Below are 21,433 nucleotides of genomic sequence, written 5' to 3' on the forward strand. Positions count from 1 at the left end.
ACTGAGCGTACCAACCAGAGGCTGGAACAATATCTAAGATGCTATGTCAGCCATCTCCAGGATGATTGGTTGGAGTTGTTGCCGTTAGCTGAATTTTCATATAATAATTCTCAGAGCGCCTCCACTAAATTTACACCTTTCTTTGCTAATCTGGGTTATCATCCGTGTATTTTACCTAGGTCTCCAATTAATTCTCTGGTTCCGGCAGTGGAGGAAAGGCTGACTGTGATGAGACAAAATCTGGAGGTTCTGAAGGAATCCCTGACCACAGCTCAAGAACGTTATAAGAGATCGGCTGATAGATTCCGTAAACCTGCACCCATGTTCAAGGTAGGAGATTCCATGTGGTTAGCAACTAAGAATCTGAAGTTAAACGTTCCTTCACAAAAACTTGGACAGAAATTCATTTGCCCTTTCAAGATCAACGGTATTGTGAGCTCTGTTGCCTGCAGGCTGAAGCTGCCTAGGACAATAAAGGTACACCCAGTTTTTCATGTATCTTTACTAAAGCCTGTTTCTCCTAATACCTTCCAGGGACGTGTTGTGCTACCTCCGCAGCCTGTGGTGATTGATGGGCAAGAACAATTTGTGGTGGAGGAAATTATTGATTCCAGGATTTGCAGGAAGCGGCTCCAATATCTGATAAGATGGCAGGGATATCCCCCTGAGGAAGACTCTTGGGAACCTGTGGAAAACATCAATGCCCAACAGAAGATTTCTATTACTATTCATTACTGCCCTTTTCCAAGATGGCATCTTTGGTCTCATGTGCACTGTGTCTTCCTGCTATAAAACTCCACATCAGCCTTCAGTCTGTGCTAGAGTATTCTGCCTTGCATCCAGCTCCTGACCTCTGATTACTCCCTGGCTATACACCTGCTCTTGTGAACCTGTGTGGTGATCCTGCTACTCTGCTCTGAGTTCCTGCTGCATACACAAGTTTCCAGTAATCCTCCTTCATCTGCTGCTCGTGTTTACTTCCATCTGCATTTGCTGGACATGTAAGCTGTTGCTGCTTTGCAATAACCTGAGACTATTAACCAGGCCTCCCTGGTTGAGCTAAGATATGATTTGAACTGCCTATAAGCATATCTATCTGTGTCTGGACTAAGTCAAGGATTTATTCTTGTCAAGTATCCTCAAGAATAACTGTGCTTCATAGACTTTCTGCTTGATTACATTTCCTCTGAAGTTTCCTATAGACTGCTAAGCTGCGTTTATTATTTGCACCAAGTGTTGTGGACTTGAGTTTCTCTCTGCACCTGTTTGAATCACCGTGTGATAATATAGACTTTACCACTTATAAAACTGTGCCCTGTAGTTATCTGGTTCCACGCAAAGAGTCTCCTGAGTTATCCCCTATAATTATTACACCCAGATCCATGCAAACTTGATCAATAAACTAAACACTTTTAAAACAGGTAAATAGCAGTTTCCTTCTTCCCTCACAGTAACACTAAAATGGCAGTTTTTCTTCTATTCACAGGAAGATATCAATCACAGTGTGTGGCAAGAGCAGGACTCAATAATGTCATAATTCCACTCAGCCGATCTTTAGGATAGGGGTGTACTGATCTTTCAGTATTTTGAGTGACAGCCCAATCGCTCTAGCTGAAGCATGGCATGCTTGTTGAGCCTGCAGGGCCTTCCAGGTGTAACCCATTCTGGGTGATTGGCTATTTAGCTGTCTCTCTGCCACCAAATACTGCCAGTTGTAGCTTAGCCCAAGTGGTATTCGTTTGCTCTGTGCTCTAAGTTCCTGTATTATGATTTTTGCTGCCAGACCTTGGACTTTGACCATTCATTTGCCTATCCCCTTTGACTTGATCTGCTACTTTCTTGGTATTATAATCCCGGACTGTGACCTGATTGCTCCTGGCTCACACTTGTGTTTATGATGAGATCTCTATCTTGACCGGGGGGTGTTTATGATGAGCTCTCTACCAGACTACCCTGCCTCAAGGTTTGCCCAGAAGTAGTGACTCAGCACCACAGCTAACTACCTCCAGGAGTCCTGATAACAGTTAAGCATCCTATGGAAACCAAGATGTATAGGAATGGAATAGAAATCTATGCATCTTTTGAGCTCAGTGTCTCCTTCAATTTCATATCTCATACTGTAGCACAGGATACCTGCCAGATATACTTCCTACATAAAGACAATGTATACTATGAGGGTATAGGAAAATGTCTAGAGAATACAGAACAGCATTGCTAAAGATAACATACTAGTAAATATATATAAAATACTTACTGTTGTGAATGAGTTATATAGATAATATATAGCCCAGGATATGATAACAATGTAGTAAATGTTTAGCCAGAAAGACAGAACTGCAGCAGCAAGTCCAACACCTGGCAAAACAGTAAAGTTATGTGTACAACAATTAATCCAATTTTTAATTATGAATATTAATATTGCTTGCCTGTTTTAATCAAATTGAAACAAAATGAGATTGTTCACTAAAAATAAAGCAATAGTCTCTTAATCGGTTTGGTAGAGTTTTTCAGATTTCTATGAATCTGGGTACTTTCTTCCAGAAGCAGTGCCACACTGGTCCGTCGGTTGTTTTTATTATTGCAGCTTATTTTTTTCCCAAAAATTCTGAACAGTTATTTCACACACAACCCAGCATGTGGCTGGATTTTTTTTTTTAAAAAAACTATGTATTTCTAATAATATTCTAATAATATACAACCTCTTTAGATTTAGTTCAACCAAAGCATTATTAAAGAACTTTACAGGAACTTTTGGTGTATGTGAGAAGGATAAATCTGCCCATTGTTTCCCCATCCCGTTATTCCTAATTGTCATGTTCTAATATATTTAACACACTGTACTGTGCAAAAATGCTGTTAGACAAAAATGCTTAAAAAAAAAAAGAATTATTAACAGTTTATTTTTTTTGTCAATTAGCAAAATGCTAAGTGAATAAATTAAAGATACAGCAAATCTAACTCAGATCAGTATTTGGTGTAAACTCCTTTTGTGAAATTGTATCTTGCAGAAATTCTGCTGCTTTAAAGGCAGTTTTTGAAGAAACTCAGCAGGGAGGTTGTTCCAAACATCTTGGAGAACCAACCACAGATCTTCTGAGGATGTCGCTTGTGCAATTATTAAGATTATTATTCTGTCTTTTCATGTAATTCCACACATACTCAATGATGTTGAGATCTGGGCTCTGCCATATCATCACTTTCATGACCCCATGTTCTTTACACTGAAGATAATTTGTAGTGATATTGGCTGTACATTTGGGGTTGTTATCCTGCTGCAGAATATATTTGCAGCAAATATTTCGCCTCCGTAAGAGTAGTAAATAATGGATAAGTATCTGCCTGTATTTCTCAGCATTTAGGAAACCATTAATCTTGACCAAATCTGCAATTTGCTGAAATGCAGTACTAAAATTACAATTATCCTCCACCATGCTTCACTGTTGTGAAAGTAAAATTTATCTGGGTATATATGAAGATACAGAAGGATCTGTGCAAGCCTACATTCACAGAAGATTTGTGGTTAGTTCTTTAAGATGTCTGGAGCGACCTACCTGCTGAATTTCTTAAAAAACTGGCTAGAAGTGTAATGTGAAGAACTAATGTTGTTTTTAAATCAAAGGGCAGTCACACCAAACACTTATCTGATTTAGATGAACTTTGGACACTTATATTTTAAAAGCAACCCTACTGTGCACAAATCTTCTTCAGACATATGGTAATTTTAATTAGAGCAACCAATATATACATTTGTATGGTTTTTACCAAAGGAGCATTGCCTACAGGATAATTATGGAGGGCAGTATAAAGACACACCCTTTATTTTGAGCAATGCCCCCTTGGTAAAGATGATAAAAGTTAGCATATTGCATAAATTAAATAAAAAAAAAATCTTTGGAGCCATGTTGCTGCAGATTTTTTAAAAAAGAAAAATGAAATACTCAGGCAAGCAACAGGAATATAATACGAGCCAAAATTAACTGCTTTTGACAGGTCTTCCATAAACGAACACACTGAAAAGATATCACAATGCAGCTCAAAATATTTATAACAATAAAATCCTTTAAATTTGCATAGTAGGGTGTCAGGTTACTTTTTTCTGCATTTCTGCATTGATATTTTAGTAATTTTAAGAAAGGCTACATACATATATGCGTATATAATTTGCATGTATGTTACAATTCATTGTTCGACAACATCAATAGAAAATCAGAAATCAATAAAATTATCACATGACAAGCAATAGTTATAAAACATACAAACCTTTAAACATTGGTGCAAGCCTCCATACTCCAAGGCCTCCGATAGATGTATATTGCCCCAAGGAACATTCCAAGAGGAACAGCGGAACCCCCGCAAAAATCAGTGTTAAGAAATATGGAATAAGAAATGCCCCTAGAAAAAATAAAAATAAAATTCTGTTGACACCAAAAAAATAATAAATACATGATTGTCCGTAACATTATGTGATTTTTTTACAATCAGTCATGTTAATGTTTATGTACATGAGCAATCATCACATGAAAATGTACCGTGGATATAAAAAGTGCCCTAACCTCTGTTAAAATGCTAGATTTTTGTCATGTAAAACGAAACATACCAAGAAAAATCATTTCAGAACTTTTTCCAACTTTAATGTCACCCATAACCTGGACAATTCAATTGAAAAATAATCTGAAATATTAAATAACTAAAATAATTGGTTTGCATAAATATGCATATAACCAATAACCTGTTGAAGTAGCCTTTGAATTTACGACAGCATTCAGTATTCTTGAGTAGTAGACTATCAGCATGGCTCTTCTTGATTTGGCAATCTTTGCCCACTCTTTTTTGCAGTAGTGCTCCAAATCTGTCAGATTTGTCTACAGTGGCCTCTTCAGGTGACCCACAGATTTTCAAATTAAGTCAGCTCTGGCTGGGCCATTCCAAAATATTGTTCTTTTGGTGACACCTTTCTTTTGTTGATTTGGAGGTATGCTTATGATCACTGCCAGGCTGAAAGGGGGAATTTCTTTTAACAGAGGCCTGAACGTTTTGTTGAAAAATTGACCGATATTTGGAATTGTTAATAATTCCCTCCACCTTGACTAAAGCCTAAGTTCCAGCTGCCAAAAAACAGCACCAGAGCATAATGTTGCATCCACCATGCTTCACTGTGGGTATGGTGTTCTATTTGTGTTTCACAGTGTTGGCAAACATATATTTTCGAATTATGGCCAAATAGTTCAACCTGAATCTTATCAGACCATAACACATTTTCCTACATGCTTTAGGCAGACTTAATGTAGGTCTTGGCAAAACACAGCCAGGCTTGGATGCTCTTTGTAAGAAAAGGTTTCCGTCTTACCCACTTAACTTACCCACAGAACAGACATGAAAAATATGGGAGATTATAGTCAAACGCAATACACAGTCAGTACTTGTCAAAAATTACTGCAGCTCCCTTAATGTTTTTGCAGGATTCTTGGCAACCTCCCAGATCAGTTTTCTTCTCATGTTTTCACCAATTTTTTAGTTACGTGCAGTTCTAAATAATGCCACTGTTCTGCCAAATCTTCATGATATGGCGATTTTCCATTTGGTTTCCTTTTTTCCTACCCATCTTCCTAGAGCCATAACTTTTTTGAATTTTTTCATCACTAAAGCTGTATCAGGGCTTGTTTTTGTTGGATGAGTTGGACTTTTTTCGAATGACACCGGAGAACAGGAACAAAATCCAAGATGTGTTGAAACTGCCAAAAAAAAGAGCATTTCCAAAATTGTTTTGGGGGTTTTCCATTTACCAGGTTCACTAAATAATAAAACTAATCTGGCAATATGATTCTCCGTGTCACTATGAATGCGCAGATACCATACATGTATAGGGTTTTCATTATTTAAGCGGTGAAAAAAAATTATAAATTTCTTAAAAAAAATATTTTCTCTTTAGCCGTTTATGAATTTGTCTAATTTACTTTATATTGTGATAGATCAGAATTTTACGAGTTCTGCTATACCAAATATGTGTATTTTTTAATTATTTTATTTTAACCCCTTAACCCCCAAAGGTGGTTTGCACGCTAATGACCGGGCCAATTTTTACAATTCTGACCACTGTCCCTTTATGAGGTTATAACTCTAGAAAGCTTCAACGGATCCTGATGATTCTGACAATATTTTCTCTTGACATATTGTACTTCATGATAGTGGTACAATTTCTTTGATATTTACTGTGTTTATTTGTGAAAAAAATGGAAATTTGGTGAAAACTTTGCAATTTTCCAAATTTGAATTTTTATGCCCTTAAATCACAGAGATATGTCACAAAAAATACTTAATAAGTAACATTTCTCGCACATGTCTACTTTACGTCAGCACAATTTTGAAACCAATTTTTTTTGTTAAGGAGTTTTAAGGGTTAAAAGTTGACCAGCAATTTCTCATTTTTACAACACCATTTTTTTTAGGGACCACATCACATTTGAAGTCACTTTGAGGGGTCTATATGATAGAAAATACCCAAGTGTGACACCATTCTAAAAAATGCACCCCTCAAAGTGCTCAGAACCATATTCAAGAAGTTTATTAACCCTTCCGGTGTTTCACAGGAATTTTTGGAATGTTTTAAAAAAAAAAGAACATTTAACTTTTTTTCACAAAAAAATTACTTCAGCTCCATTTTGTTTTATTTTACCAACAGTAACAGGAGAAATTGGACCCCAAAAGTTGTTGTACAATTTGTCCTGAGTACGCTGATACCCCATATATGGGGGTATACAACTGTTTGGGCGCATGGCAGAGCTCGGAAGGAAAGGAGCACCGATTGACTTTTCAATGTAAAATAGATGGGAATTGAGATAGGACGCCATGTCGCGTTTGGAGAGCCCCTGATGTGCCTAAACATTGAAACCCCCCACAAGAGACACCATTTTGGAGAGAAGATACACTAAGGAACTTATCTAGATGTGTTGTGAGAACTTTGAACCTCCAAGTGTTTCACTGCAGTTTATAACGCAGAGCCGTGAAAATAAAAATTATTTTTTTCCCCAAAAAATTATTTTTAGCCCCCAGTTTTGTATTTTCCCAAGGATAACAGGAGAAATTGGATCCCAAACTTTGTTGTCCAATTTGTCCTGAGTACGCTGATACCCCATATGTTGGAGTAAACCCCTGTTTGGGTGCACGGGAGAGCTCGGAAGAGAAGGAGCACTGTTTTACTTTTTCAATGCAGAATTGGCTGGAATTGAGATCAGACGCCATGTTGCATTTGAGAGCCCCTGATGTGCCCAAACAGTGGAAACCACCCAATTCTAACTGAAGCCCTAACCCAAACACACCTCTAACCCTAATCCCAAACCTAGCCATAACCCTAACCACACCCCTAACCCGAACATGCCCCTAACCCTAATCCCAAACACATTGGAACAATATTTTACTTTTTTCTTTATTTGGGATTTTTTCTTTTTTTTACACATGTAAATATTTTTTTTTCACTTTATAACATTGCCCCAGGGGAGAACATCACTATACATTATCAGATTGCTGATCTGACACTTTGCAGTGCACTGTGTCAGATCAGCGATCTTACAGGCGCTGCAGGGAGGATTGCTGGCGCCTGCTCTGAGCAGGTGCTTGCAGGCCACTTCCCTGCATGACCCGGTAGGAGCCCCGCGGCCATTTTGGATCTGAGGACTGCAGGGAGGAGGAGGTAGGAGACCCTCTGAACAACACGATCACATCGCATTGTTCCGAGGGTCTCAGGGAAGCACGCAGGGAGCTCCCTCCCTGCGCGATGCTTCCCTATGCTGCCGGAACGCTGCAATCATATTTCCGGGGGTTAATGTGCAAGGAGCGGTCACATTTGTCAGCTGTAATAATCAGCTGTCACCCGGCGGCGATCAGCCGTGCTCCCCCCGTGAGAGCAGCAGATCGACTATGACGTACTATCCTGTCACTGGGAATTAAGTCCCAGGTCACCTCGACGGGATAGTACGTCATATGGGATTAAGAGGTTAATTGAGCAAAAGAGAGGTGATTTGAACTTTTGTGCTTTTTTATATACAGTACAGACCAAAAGTTTGGACACACCTTCTCATTTAAAGATATTTCTGTATTTTCATGACTATGAAAATTGTACATTCACACTGAAGGCATCAAAACTATGAATTAACACATGTGGAATTATATACTTAACAAAAAGGTGTGAAACAACTGAAAATATGTCTTTTATTCTAGGTTCTTCAAAGTAGCCACCTTTTGCTTTGATGACTGCTTTGCACACTTTTTTGTTAAGTATATAATTCCGCATGCGTTAATTCATAGTTTTGATGCCTTCAGTGTGAATGTACAATTTTCATAGTCATGAAAATACAGAAAAATCTTTAAATGAGAAGGTGTGTTTAAAAATTTGGTCTGTATTGTATATATATATTTTTTTCTATATCCATTTGTATATTGTTTGAATAAATCTTTTGAACTACAATTTTTAATACTATTTTTTTTTTATTTAGAAAGCACATTTTTACAGAAGCTATTAAGTAATTCTAAGAGCTCAATCACACTTCCTGCTCTGCAATATTAACTGATCGCTGATAACCCGTCATTTAATAGCCTCTTTAGGCTGGCTGACAATGCTTATGATGTGCAGAGAACGATCAATAATAGATCTTTGTAATCACATAGGATATCATTTTTCTTGGAAGCATGCTTTCCCCGGACAATGTGCTGCCAAGAATGATGACTTTTAAATAATCTGTTAAAAGATTTTACCCGACAAATGGTTATTTACATTCATTGGGTGATCTGCAGCCTGCTGACACTGCCCAATTATAAGGAAAAGAGAAACTTTCATAATCAGACAGTGTAAATGCATCCTAAGGGTTCGCTCACATGAGCCTATAACTCAGACTAATGTTACACTATGGGAAAGTGCAGATCTTGCCAATTGATAAAAACATTGCAGCATGCTGCTGGTGCATCCTATAATCAGACCCATTTAAGTCTTTGTGTGCGTGTAAAACATCAGACTGAATTCAGATCTCATCCGAGTTCAGTCCGACACAGGCAATGGAGAAGATGGAAAAATTAAGTTCTCCATCTTCTCCACACCTGTGACACAACTATCTCATCCAATAGAATTGGATCACAGACAGTAAATTTACACTAGGCTCAAACTCTGACAGACCATGAACCAAGTGACATTTATATGATTGATCTGATTCTCTTGGAAGAGAGAAATATTTATTATGTGACCATAGCATAAGTTAGTAGAGAATGATCATCGGTTCAGGATCCTTCTCTTTTGGTTTCAGCAGACAGAAGTTATAAAGAATGTCTCAGATTCTTGATTTGTAAAGATACTGTGTATTGCTTAATTTAGTAAAAGAAACAAGTAGCACACTCCTTAATTATAATTCTACAGAACAAGTGCAAGCATCAAAGAATCCTGACTCAGGGGGACACTTAAATTCAAGAAAAAAAGAGGTCGGCAGTATTTCACCATGTTTTCCTCACCAGGTGCAAAGTATTAACCACAAGGATCTTTGTCAAGCATGGCACGAGATGTCAACTGCATTTCCTTATAGAAACCCTTAAATCACCATTATCCAATCAAATAACCAATCACAGAATTGATTAAAAAAGTTCTGTAAATATTATTATTAGTGATGAACGAGTGTACTCGTTGCTCAGGTTTTCCGGAGCACGCTTGGGTGACCTCCGGGTATTTATGACTGCTCGGAGATTTAGTTTTCATCGTAGCAGCTGAATAATTTACAGCTACTAGCCAGCTTGATTACATGTGGGGATTCCCTAGCAACCAGGCAACCCCCACATGTACTCAGGCTGGCTACTAGCTGTAAATCATTCAGCTGCCGCGATGAAAACTTAATCTCCGAGCAGTCATAAATACTCGGAGGTCACCCGAGCGACAAGTACACTCGCTCATCACTAATTATTATATTCACAATTCAATAATAAACATTATTAGGACATTGTTACCACCTGCAACAACTTGAAGTCACATGCCAACTAGACTACCCTTCTATTGAGGGAAGCCATACACATTTATTTGGCACATGACCACAAGTATGCAAATATCGTCAATTCACATCACCACCATCTTGCACCGAGAATTACATGGAATCGTCACACTGTCATGATAGAGTGGCTGCAAACTTTTGTTTTGAGCCAGGACAAGCCCTTTAAGAAATGAAATATGATGGCCCCAATTAATTTAAAAAATATATGTTAGATTAGAGTTGTGTGGATGAATAAACATTTTTATCAATACAGTTCAATTAAATCAAATAAAGCATAGTTAAAGGGAGCCTGTCAGCATAAAATGGCTGTTCAAAGCGCTAGGTTCACTCTTGGCGTGGCCAAATCATTTAGTGCACCTTGTTACCTACTTATTTTTCATCTTTCCTAACTGTTTTCTGGACCCAGAAAAGTTATAGAAGTTAATCAAAGAAGTACCGGGCACACAGATGTAAACCAAGAAGGTGTGAAGGTGAACTGAACTGCTCAGCCATGCCAAGGGTGCAGCTTTGCTTGCAGTTCATGTTCTCTTACTACATGATATATAGTGCAAAAAAAATGGAAAAGAAAAAAAATTGTACAGTTTGCAATATTGTTTTGTCTTCCACAAAAAAACAAAAACCTTTTCATGAAATTTTAAGCATTTCACATTGCATTATTAAAAATGTAACACATCCTGTAAAAAAAACCCCAGTCCCTTACTGTTAGGGCTAGCGGAATGCACCAAATAATAATAAGTAAGGAATAAGGTGCGTTCGTAGCCCGGGGTCCACTGTGCAGAGATGTCACCTGCTGCTCAGTAATGGAGGCACTATATGGTGGTATTACATCAAAGTGCACACGGGTTAACGTCACCCTGTGTGAACAGACGCAAACTCAGTTACTTCACAGAACTGCAGAGCACAATAGAACTCTGTACCCTGTTAGCTGACATAGAGTGCAGCAGAGTAGGATCTAGAGGGACGATCACCCCCACTACACTGGTGGTTGAACCCGCTCTGTCACTCAGTGGCTTTTGAGCCCGCGCCTGAGGATGCCCGGAGACAGATGCTGGGTTCAAGCAGGAATTCTCAACCTATGCTGACAAAGGTATTGTGCTAAGCTTATTAATGCGGACGAGACTGCAAACCGCTAACGGAAAGCAATAGCACACAGAGTGCGTACAGCATCGCGCTTGCGTACGCCGCTACTGACGCTAACCTAGTGTGTGGCGGAGGCTTAGCCACTGACTGGCATTGTATCTTAGCTCCACTCACCCTAATGCCCAAGCAACAACCGGAGGGAAGGGGATCATTAAGGAGCATTCACCAGATACAATCAAACAAGCTCAAACACACACAATTTAGGTTTTATACTAGCGCATCACCGAGCGGCCATGCAAACCTTTTATAGCTGTAGCTCTCCAGGACCTTCCTAGTGGTCCAATAGGAGCTTCTACAGGACCTGAGCATGTGACCTCCGACCTCCAATGAGAGGTTGACCAGTGGGCATGCTCAGTAGGAGAAAAGCAGGACCTAGTCCCTGGAACGTCTGCTCACCGCTGATCAGTGCTGACTACAAAGCCTGAGCCTTGAAAGGCAGCAGTAACCAAGCACACAGTATTAGCTTGAGCCAGACTCTGGGACTGATGTTTCTGCTGAGCAGGTTCAACTGCGGCTGGAGGAGAATGGGAGACTGCAGTGGACATGGCTCGAAATTACCCCTGTGCAGCGGCGGGAACTCGACACCTAACACTTACATGACAGGAAAATGAAACAGTGATATCTTTGGGATCACTAATAAAATAATGAAAAATATTTTCTGTGCTTTGTTCTTCTATGGAATTAACAGATGTGGAATTATATACTTAACAAAAAATTGTGAAACAACTGAAAATATTTCTTATATTCTAGGTTCTTCAAAGTAGCCACCTTTTGCTTTGATGACTGCTTTGCACACTCTCGGCGTTTTCTTGATGAGCTTCAAGAGGTAGACACCGGAAATGGTTTTCACTTCACAGGTGTGCCCTGTGAGGTTTAATAAGTGGGATTTCTTGCCTTATAGATGGGGTTGGGACCATCAGTTGTGTTGAGCAGAAGTCTGGTGGACACACAGCTGATACTCCTACTGAATAGACTATTAGAATTTGTATTATGGCAAGAAAAAAGCAGCTAAGTGAAGAAAAATGAGTGGCCATCATTACTTTAAGAAATGAAGGACAGTCAGTCCGAAAAATTGGGAAAACTTTGAAAGTGTCCCCAAGTGAAGTTGCAAAAACCATCAAGCGCTACAAAGAAACTGGCTCACATGAGGACTGCCCCAGGAAAAGAAGACCAAGAGTCACCTCTGCTTCTGAGGATAAGTTTATCCGAGTCACCAGCCTCAGAAATCACAGGTTAACAGCAGCTCAGATTAGAGACCAGGTCAATGCAAAACAGAGTTCTAGCAGCAGACACATCTCTACAACAACTGTTAAGAGGAGACTTTGTGCAGCAGGCCTTCATGGTAATAGCTGCTAGGAAAACACTGCTAAGGACAGGCAATAAGGAGAAGAGACTTGTTTGTGCTAAAGAACACAAGGAATGGACATTAGACCAGTGGAAATCTGTGCTTTGGTCTGATGAGCCCAAATTTGAGATCTTTGGTTCCAACCACCGTGTCTTTGTTCGACACAGAAAAGGTGAACGGATGGACTCTACATGCCTGGTTCCCACCGTGAAGCATGGAGGAGGAGGTGTGATGGTGTGGGGGTGCTTTTCTGGTGACACTGTTGGGGATTTATTCAAAATTGAAGGCATACTGAACCAGCATGGCTGCCACAGCATCTAGCAGCGGCATGCTATTCCATCCTGTTTGCGTTTAGTTGGACCATCATTTATTTTTCAACAGGACAATGACCCCAAACACACCTCCAGGCTGTGTAAGGGCTATTTGACCAAGAAGGAGAGTGATGGAGTGGTCACCAGACTTGAACCCAATCTAGATGGTTTGGGGTGAGCTGGAACGCAGAGTGAAGGCAAAAGGGCCAACAAGTGCTAAGCATCTCTGGGAACTCCTTCAAGATTGTTGGAAGACCATTCCCGGTGACTACCTCTTGAAGCTCATCAAGAGAATGCTAAGAGTGTGCAAAGCAGTCATCAAAGCAAAAGGTGGCTACTTTGAAGAACCTAGAATATAAGACATAATTTCAGTTGTTTCACACTTTTTTGTTAAGTATATAATTCCACATGTGTTAATTCATAGTTTAGATGCCTTCAGTGTGAATGTACAATTTTCATAGTCATGAAAAAACAGAAAAATCTATAAATGAGAAGGTGTGTCCAAACATTTGGTCTGTACTGTACATGTACTATTGCTATTTTTTCATTTACTTACTGCAGGGTATTTGCTAATTTGTTTTTATTTTAGGTTTTGTTTGTTACATGGCCACAGTGTGGATGTGCACCTAAACAGTGCACTTATACCAACATGTGTGCAGGCCCATTTCCCCATTTATTCAATTTCGTTTTCTGCCACCTTGGGCAAAAAAAGCAGTGCCCATAAAGTCAGATTACTCCTGGTTACATTTGACAAGTCAAGTCTATGACTCTAGTTTTCAGGGATCTGCTGATTGATAACAACGTCTTAACAATGAGACTGTGAAAAAGAGCTAAGTTACCAGAAATGGCAACCTGGAGACTGCTTTGGAAATACAAAGACAGGGCAAACACCATCTAATTGTGCATCCAATATTATACTGTTTGACGAGAACCTTAACTAGAAAATGAATACTCTCAAATACTTTTTTGCCATGTGGAATCGGACAAAAGATTACAGATACGGCATTGTGGCAGAAACAAGCAATAAATCCTTCTGCTTCAAGTCACGAAACCTGGCACCATATTAGGTGGTCAGTTTTGAGATTAGCTGTATCTACACTGCTTACTGTCAGCAACCAGAATATATAGGTCTTCTCTTCTTCAGCTGATTAAAATATATTACTAAACTAAGGGTTCAGAACAGGCAAGGGGGCTTTGCCTCATTTCAAAGTTTCCATTTTTTGACCTCTAGTTGCCTTCTGAACGTATTTTTGTAAAAATATTGTCATCACAAGGACTTAACCTCAATTCCAAGCAATTAGATTCAACATTCTTATTTCTGTTGACAAAAGTCATCCCATTGTGAATAATTCCAAAATCCAGGAGGTGAAGCTGGTGCCAACAGAAAATTGTCACATCTGTGTCTGAAAATACTGCTGCAACCCATGCCTTGGTTGCTATGTTTACTTTCGGATATAGCAGTTTATCTTATAGATTACGGAGACTAGATGTCCATTTCTTGTCTACTGTGTTTAGCTGCAGTAAGCTGGTATGTTATTAGCTCACTGCTGGGAGCAATATACTGCCTTCTATACAAACCCCAGTAGATAGTCTCTAGCTGCCAGTTATTTAGTTCATTCAGCTGCTACTGTGCTCTCTGTTACTTTTCTCTTGTGTGCTATTTTCTATTTCCTGTTGTACGACCTCGAGCTGTATTTTGACTACCCACTTGCCTTGTGATTTTGTCTCTGATGTTACTTCTTGGTATTAACCTTTTTTGCTTCTGGCTTGCTAAAAAGATGACAGCCCTTCTGGGGAAGCTATCTGGTGGACCCCATTGTAGGATCATTGTAACACCAGATCCCTGTACAGTGGTTACAGTAGTTAAAGGCTGAAGATCAGGGTGCCTATGGTATCTGCCATATGGAGTGGCTTGTGCCAAATTTGCCCTTTTGACAGAGGCACATATAAACAGCAAGGAGTAAACCAGTAATACTTTACAATTTATTTGAAAATAAAGGAACGTTTGTAACCAAATGAAGAATCAGTTGAAGTAAAGTGATTTTCACACTGATGAACACCATGTAATTTAAAGGGACTCTGTCAGCAGGTTTTATTACTGTATAATCTGAGAGCAGCATCATGTAGGAACAGAGACCCTGATTCCAGTGATGTGTCACTTACTGGGCTGCTTCTAGTTTTAACCCCATAATCCCATATGACGTACTATCCCGTCGAGGTGACCTGGGACTTAATTCCCAGTGATGGGATAGTACGCCATAGTCGATCGGCCGCGCTCACGGGGGGAGCGAGGTCGATCGCGGCCAGGTGTCAGCTGACTATCGCAGCTGACATCCGGCACTATGTGCCAGGAGCAGTCACGGACCACTCCCGGGATATTAACCCCCGGCACACTGCGATCAAACATGATCTCAGCATTTCGGCGGTACAGGGAAGCATCGCGCAGGGAGGGGGCTCCCTGCGGGCTTCCCTGAGACCCTCGGTACAAGGCGATGTGCTCACCTTGTACCGAGCATCTCCTCCCTGCAGACCCCGGATCCAAAATGGCCGCGGGTCTACATCCAGGTCCTGCAGGGAGGTGTCTTACCAGCGCCTGCTCAGAGCAAGCGCTGGTAAGCCTGCACCCCTGCATGTCAGATCACTGATCTGACACAGTGCTGTGCAAAGTGTCAGATCAGTGATCTGACCCTATAACATGATGCCCACCCCTGGGGCAATGTTATAAAGTAAAAAAAAAATATTCACATGTGTAAAAAAAAAAAAATCCTAAATACAGGAAAAAAATATTGTTCCCATAAATACATTTCTTTATCTAAATAATAAAAAAACAATAAAAGTACACATATTTAGTATCGCCAAGTCCGTAATGACCCCACCTATAAAACTGTCCTGCTAGTTAACCCCTTCAGTGAATGTAGTAAAAAAAAAAAAAACGAGGCTAAAAACTACGCTTTATTATCATACCGCTGAACAAAAAGTGGAATAACACGCAATCAAAAAGACAAATATAAATACCCATGGTACGGCTGAAAACGTCATCTTGTCCCGCAAAAAATGAGCCACCAAACAGCATCATCAGTGAAAAAATAAAAAAGTTATAGTTCTCAAAATAAAGCCATGCAAAAATAATTATTTTTTCTATAAAATAGTTTTTATCGTATAAAAGCACCAAAACATAAAAAAATCATATAAATGAGGTATTGCTGTAATCGCACTGACCTGAAGAATAAAACTGCTTTATCCATTTTACCAAATGTGGAACGGTATAAACGTTCCCCCCAAAAGAAATTCATGAACAGCTGGTTTTTGGTCATTCTGCCTCACAAAAATCGAAATAAAAAGCGATCAAAAAATGTCATGTGCCCGAAAATGGTACCAATAAAAATGTCAACTCGTCCCGCAAAAAAACAAGACCTCACATGACTCTGTGGACCAAAATATGGAAAAATTATAGCTCTCAAAATGTGGAGGCGCAAAAACTATTTTTTACAATAAAAAGCATCTTTTAGTGTGTGACGGCTGCCAATCATAAAAATCTGCTAAAAAATGCTATGAATACTAAATCAAACCCCCCTTCATCACCCCTTAATTAGGGAAAAATAATAAAATTTAAAAAATGTATTTATTTCCATTTGCACATTAGGGTTAGGGCTAGAGTTATGGCTAGGGCTAGGGTTAGGATTAGGCCTAAGGCTAGGGTTAGGGCTAGGGTTAGGGTTAGGGCTAGGGTTAGGGCTAGGGGTAGGGTTAGGGTAAAAGGTAGGGTTAAGCCTAGGGCTAGGTTTAGGGTTAGGGTTAGGGCTAGGGTGAGGGCTAGGGTTAGGGTAAGGGCTAGGGTTAGGTTAGGGCTAGGGTTAGGGCTAGGGTTAGGGTTAGTGTTGGGGCTAGGGTTAGTGTTTCAGTTAGAATTGGGGGTTTTCACTGTTTAGGCACATCAGGGGCTCTCCAATCGCGACATGGCGTCCGATCTCAATTCCATCCAATTCTGTGTTGAAAAAGTAAAACAGTGCTCCTTCCCTTCTGAGCTCTCCCGTACGCCCAAACAGGGGTATCAGCGTACTCAGGACAAATTGGACAACAACTGTTGGGGTCCAATTTCTCTTGTTACCCTTGGGAAAATAAAAATTTGGAGCGCTAAAAAACCATTTTTGTGGAAAAAAAATGATTTTTTATTTTCACGGCTCTGCGTTACAAGCTGTAGTGAAACACTTGGGGGTTCAAAGCTCTCACAACAATTCTAGATAGGTTCCTTAGGGGTCTACTTTCCAAAATTGTGTCACTTTTGGGGGGTTTCAATGTTTAGGCACATCAGTGGCTCTCCAAACGCAACATGGCGTTCCATCTCAATTCCAGTCAATTTTGCACTGAAAAGTCAAACGGCGCTCCTTCCCTTCCGAGCTCTGCCATGCACCCAAACAGTGGTTTACCCCCACATATGGGGTATCAGAATACTCAGAAAAAATTGCAAAACAACTTTTTTTTTTTGGTCCAATTTCTAATCTTACCCTTGGGAAAATAAAAAATTGGGGGCGAAAAGATCATTTTGTGAAAAAATATGATTTTTTATTTTTACGGCTCTGCATTATAAACTTCTGTGAAGCACTTGGTGGGTCAAAGTGCTCACCATACATCTAGATAAGTTCCTTAGGGGGTCTACTTTCCAAAATGGTGTCACTTGTGGGGGGTTTCAATGTTTAGGCACATCAGGGGCTCTCCAAACAGAACATGGCATCCCATCTCAATTCCAGTCAATTTTGCATTGAAAAGTCAAATAGCGCTCCTTCCCTTCCGAGCTCTGCCATGCGCCCTAGCAGTGGTTTACCCCCACATATGGGGTACTGTCGTACTCAGGACAAATTGTACAACAATTTTTGGGGTCCATTTTCTCCTGTTACCCTTGGTAAAATAAAACAAATTGGAGCTGAATTAAATTTTGTGTGAAAAAAAGGTAAATGTTCATTTTTATTTAAACATTCCAAAAATTCCTGTGAATACCTGAAGGGTTAATAAACTTCTTGAATGTGGTTTTGAGCACCTTTAGGGGTTCAGTTTTTAGAATGGTGTCACACTTGGTTATTTTCTATCATATAGACCCCTCAAAATGACTTCAAATGAGATGTGGTCCCTAAAAAAAATGGTGTTGTAAAAATGAGAAATTGCTGGTCAACTTTTAACCTTTATAACTCCCTAACAAAGAAAATGTTGGTTCCAAAACTGTGCTGATGTAAAGTAGACATGTGGCAAATGTTACTTATTAAGCATTTTCTGTGACATGTCTCTGTGATTTAAAGGGCCACTGTCACCCCCCTCCAGCCATTATAAACTAAAAGAGCCACCTTGTGCAGCAGTAATGCTGCATTCTAACAAGGTGGCTCTTTTAGTTTTAGGTTCAAGTATACCCCAAATAAAGCATTTTTATACTTAGCCACAATTCCTGTCTCTAGCCAGGTAGGCGGGTCCTCACTCCCCAGCTTGGCCAGCTCCTCTGCCGTCACTCCAATCTTCCTGCGCTTTCGGCGCCGCCCCATCAGCGCTGTTATCTTTTCAAAACCGGTGCCTGTGCTGTGTACTGGTGTCCTGCGCAGACACAGTAAGCTCTGGCCATCTGACATCCCAGCCAGGCTATATTTGGGGTATACTTGAACCTAAAACTAAAAGAGCCACCTTGTTAGAATGCAGCATTACTGCTGCACAAGGTGGCTCTTTTAGTTTATAACGGCTGGAGGGGGGTGACAGTGGCCCTTTAAGGGCATAAAAATTCAAAGTTGGAAAATTGTGAAATTTTCAAAATTTTTGCCAAATTTCCATTTTTTTCACAAGTAAACACAAGTCTTATCGAAGAAATTTTACCACTATCATGAAGTAAAATATGTCACGAGAAAACATTGTCAGAATCATCAGGATCCGTTGAAGCTTTCCAGAGTTATAACCTCATAAAGGGACAGTGGTCAGAATTGTAAAAATTGGCCCGGTCATTAACGTGCAAACCACCCTTGGGGCTTAAGGGGTTAATAAAATCAGTGTTTTGCCAACAGGAGATTATCCCTACTTGTCTCATGCCATGTAGTCATCCTGCTATGTGAAACCCCATCCCTATCACTGATTACGAGCTTTCTGCCTATGCACACAAATCTGTCAATCAGTGCTGTGGGCTGAACTAGTAGAACCACAGTAGAGAAAATATTGATTTAATCAAAACTACAGCAAGCAGCCCAGTAAGTAACACATCACTAGAATCTGAGTCTATGCCCTTACATCATGCTGAGAGATTCTCCTTTAAGAGATATTTGAATTTCTTTAAAATACATTCAGATTTCTTTGCAGTATGTATTTTCTTGTCTGTGAACCTTGGGTATATAAAATAAAGGAAATATTTTCTCCTTGGTAAACATCTTTCCATCAAAGAGGCACCTACATCTAATCCTAAGCAACCCTTCACTTCGAGCTGTCTGATTTTTCTAGTACAGATTACAGTAGTATCACAGTTTTGTGATTTTCAAAGTACCAGTCAGACTGTGAAAATGTAAGTACCTCAGTAACATATTTGCCATAGAATTAATACAACAGTGCGCTCACTCAAATTATCATTGCAAATTAAGCATGTTGTATCTCTATGAATCAGAAATACAAGTAAATCAATGAAACTTTGTGATACACTTAAGCAACCTATATGTTCACAGTGGCCTGTAGTCCATGTGATAAACTATATATTTTTTAAAGATGGGGAATTTTGTAAAATAATATACAGTGCATACACACAGTGGTTTGCATTAATTCCACAATGCTTTATATAGGCATCAATTAAATTGATGGGATCAAATAACTAAAAATTGGTATGTACGTATGTATTCACCCAGTCTGCTATGAAGTCCCTAAAATTTTCCGGTGCAAGCAATTACCTTCATAAGTCACATGCTTAGTGACAGGATGTCCATCTGTGTGCAATCTATGTGTCACATGGTCTGTCAGTATATACACACCTTTTCTGAAAAGACACAGACGCTGGAACAACATTAAGCAAGAGGCACCACTAGCCAAACACCATGAAGACCAAGGAGATCTCCAAACAAGTCAGGGACAAAGTTGCTGAGAAGTACAAGTCAGGGTTGGATTCTAAAAAATATCCCAATCTCTGGTGATCCCCCGAAGCACCATCAAATCCATTATCATCAAATCGAAAGAACATGGTACCACAACAAACCTGCCAAGAGAGGGCTGCCCACCAAAACTTTCGGCCCAGGCAAGGAGGGCATTAATCAAAGAGGCGGCACAGTGACCAAAGGTTACCCTGAAGGAGCTGCAGAGTTCCCAAGCAGAGACTGGAGTATCTGTCCATAAGACCACAATAAGTCATATACTGCATAGAGGTGGCCTTTATGGAAAAGTGATCAGAAAAAAGCCTTTACTTACACACAAAAATTGTAAGGCTCGTTTTCAGTTTGCCAAAAGACATGTGGAAGACTCCCCAAATGTATGGAGAAAGAGGCTGTGGTCAGATGAGATTAAAATTGATATTTTTGGCCACCAAGGTAAACGTTATATCTGGTGACAAACCAACACAGCTCATCACCCCAAGAACACTATCCCCACAGGAAAACATGGTGGTGGCAGCACCAAGCTTTGGAAACATTTTTCAACACCAGGGACCAAGTTGAGAATATGATGGATGGTGCGAAATACAGGGATATTCTTGAGCAAAACCTGTTTCAGTTTGTCAGTGATTTGAGACTGAGGCGGAGGTTCACCTTCCAACAAGACAATGATCCAAAGCATACTGCTAAAGCAACACTTGAGTGGTTTAAGGGGAAACATATTAATGCTTCATCGGGGCTGGTTTTAGGCAAAGTGGGGCCCTAGGCAAAAGTTAAAAATGAGGCCACAAATGCTAACATATTGCACATCACACAGAAGCATTTCTGTTGTATTTACATGTGCTGAGTTCAGGCCGCTAAACGAGTGTGATTGATAATACTGAAGTCGTTCGACGCTTGTTTCCCGGCCTCTTTGCACCAACTGAGAAAGAATGATGGGAACAGAACAATCACTATTAGATCAATCTGTCCCCATACAGTATCATGTTTTCAGCAGTATATCTACAGTTTACACCGGGAGATGTGCTGCTGAGAACAATGATTTTTGTTCCGACATAAACAATCCAATCACTTGATGAATATGCAGCATTTTGCTTGTTTAGTATAATACACCCCATAGTCCTCCATATATTATAATGTGCCCCATAGTCCTCCATATAGGATAATACACTCCCCATAGTCCTCCATATAGTATAATACACTCACCATGGTCCTCCATATAGTATAATACACTCCCTATAGTCCTTCATATAGTATAATACACTCCCTATAGTCCTCCATATATTAAAATACACTATTCAGTTCTGGACATAGTATTATACACTTCCCATAGTCCTCCATATAGTATAATACAATACTCAGTTCTCCATATAGTATACTACACTCCTCAGTCCTCCATATAGTATATTATACTCCTCATAGCCCTCCATATATTATAATACACTCAGTCCTCCATATAGTATAATACACTCACCATGGTCCTCCATATAGTATAATACACTCCCTATAGTCCTTCATATAGTATAA

At 39.8% G+C, this 21,433-nt stretch overlaps 1 protein-coding gene across 1 annotated transcript in view; it reads right to left on the minus strand.

Annotated features, from left to right (window-relative positions):
- The window catches only part of SLC6A1 (solute carrier family 6 member 1), a 269,163-nt gene that overhangs the window by 78,856 nt on the left and 168,874 nt on the right, over positions 1 to 21,433 (minus strand). The window contains exons 3-4 of the mRNA XM_077277620.1: positions 4,261 to 4,392; positions 2,255 to 2,355 (exon numbers count right to left, since the gene is read on the minus strand). Coding sequence (XP_077133735.1) covers positions 2,255 to 2,355; positions 4,261 to 4,392 — 233 coding nt within the window. The remainder of the gene's footprint in view (positions 1 to 2,254; positions 2,356 to 4,260; positions 4,393 to 21,433) is intronic.

Source organism: Ranitomeya variabilis, chromosome 8 (assembly GCF_051348905.1).
Source record: "Ranitomeya variabilis isolate aRanVar5 chromosome 8, aRanVar5.hap1, whole genome shotgun sequence".
Taxonomy (NCBI): Eukaryota; Metazoa; Chordata; class Amphibia; order Anura; family Dendrobatidae; genus Ranitomeya; species Ranitomeya variabilis.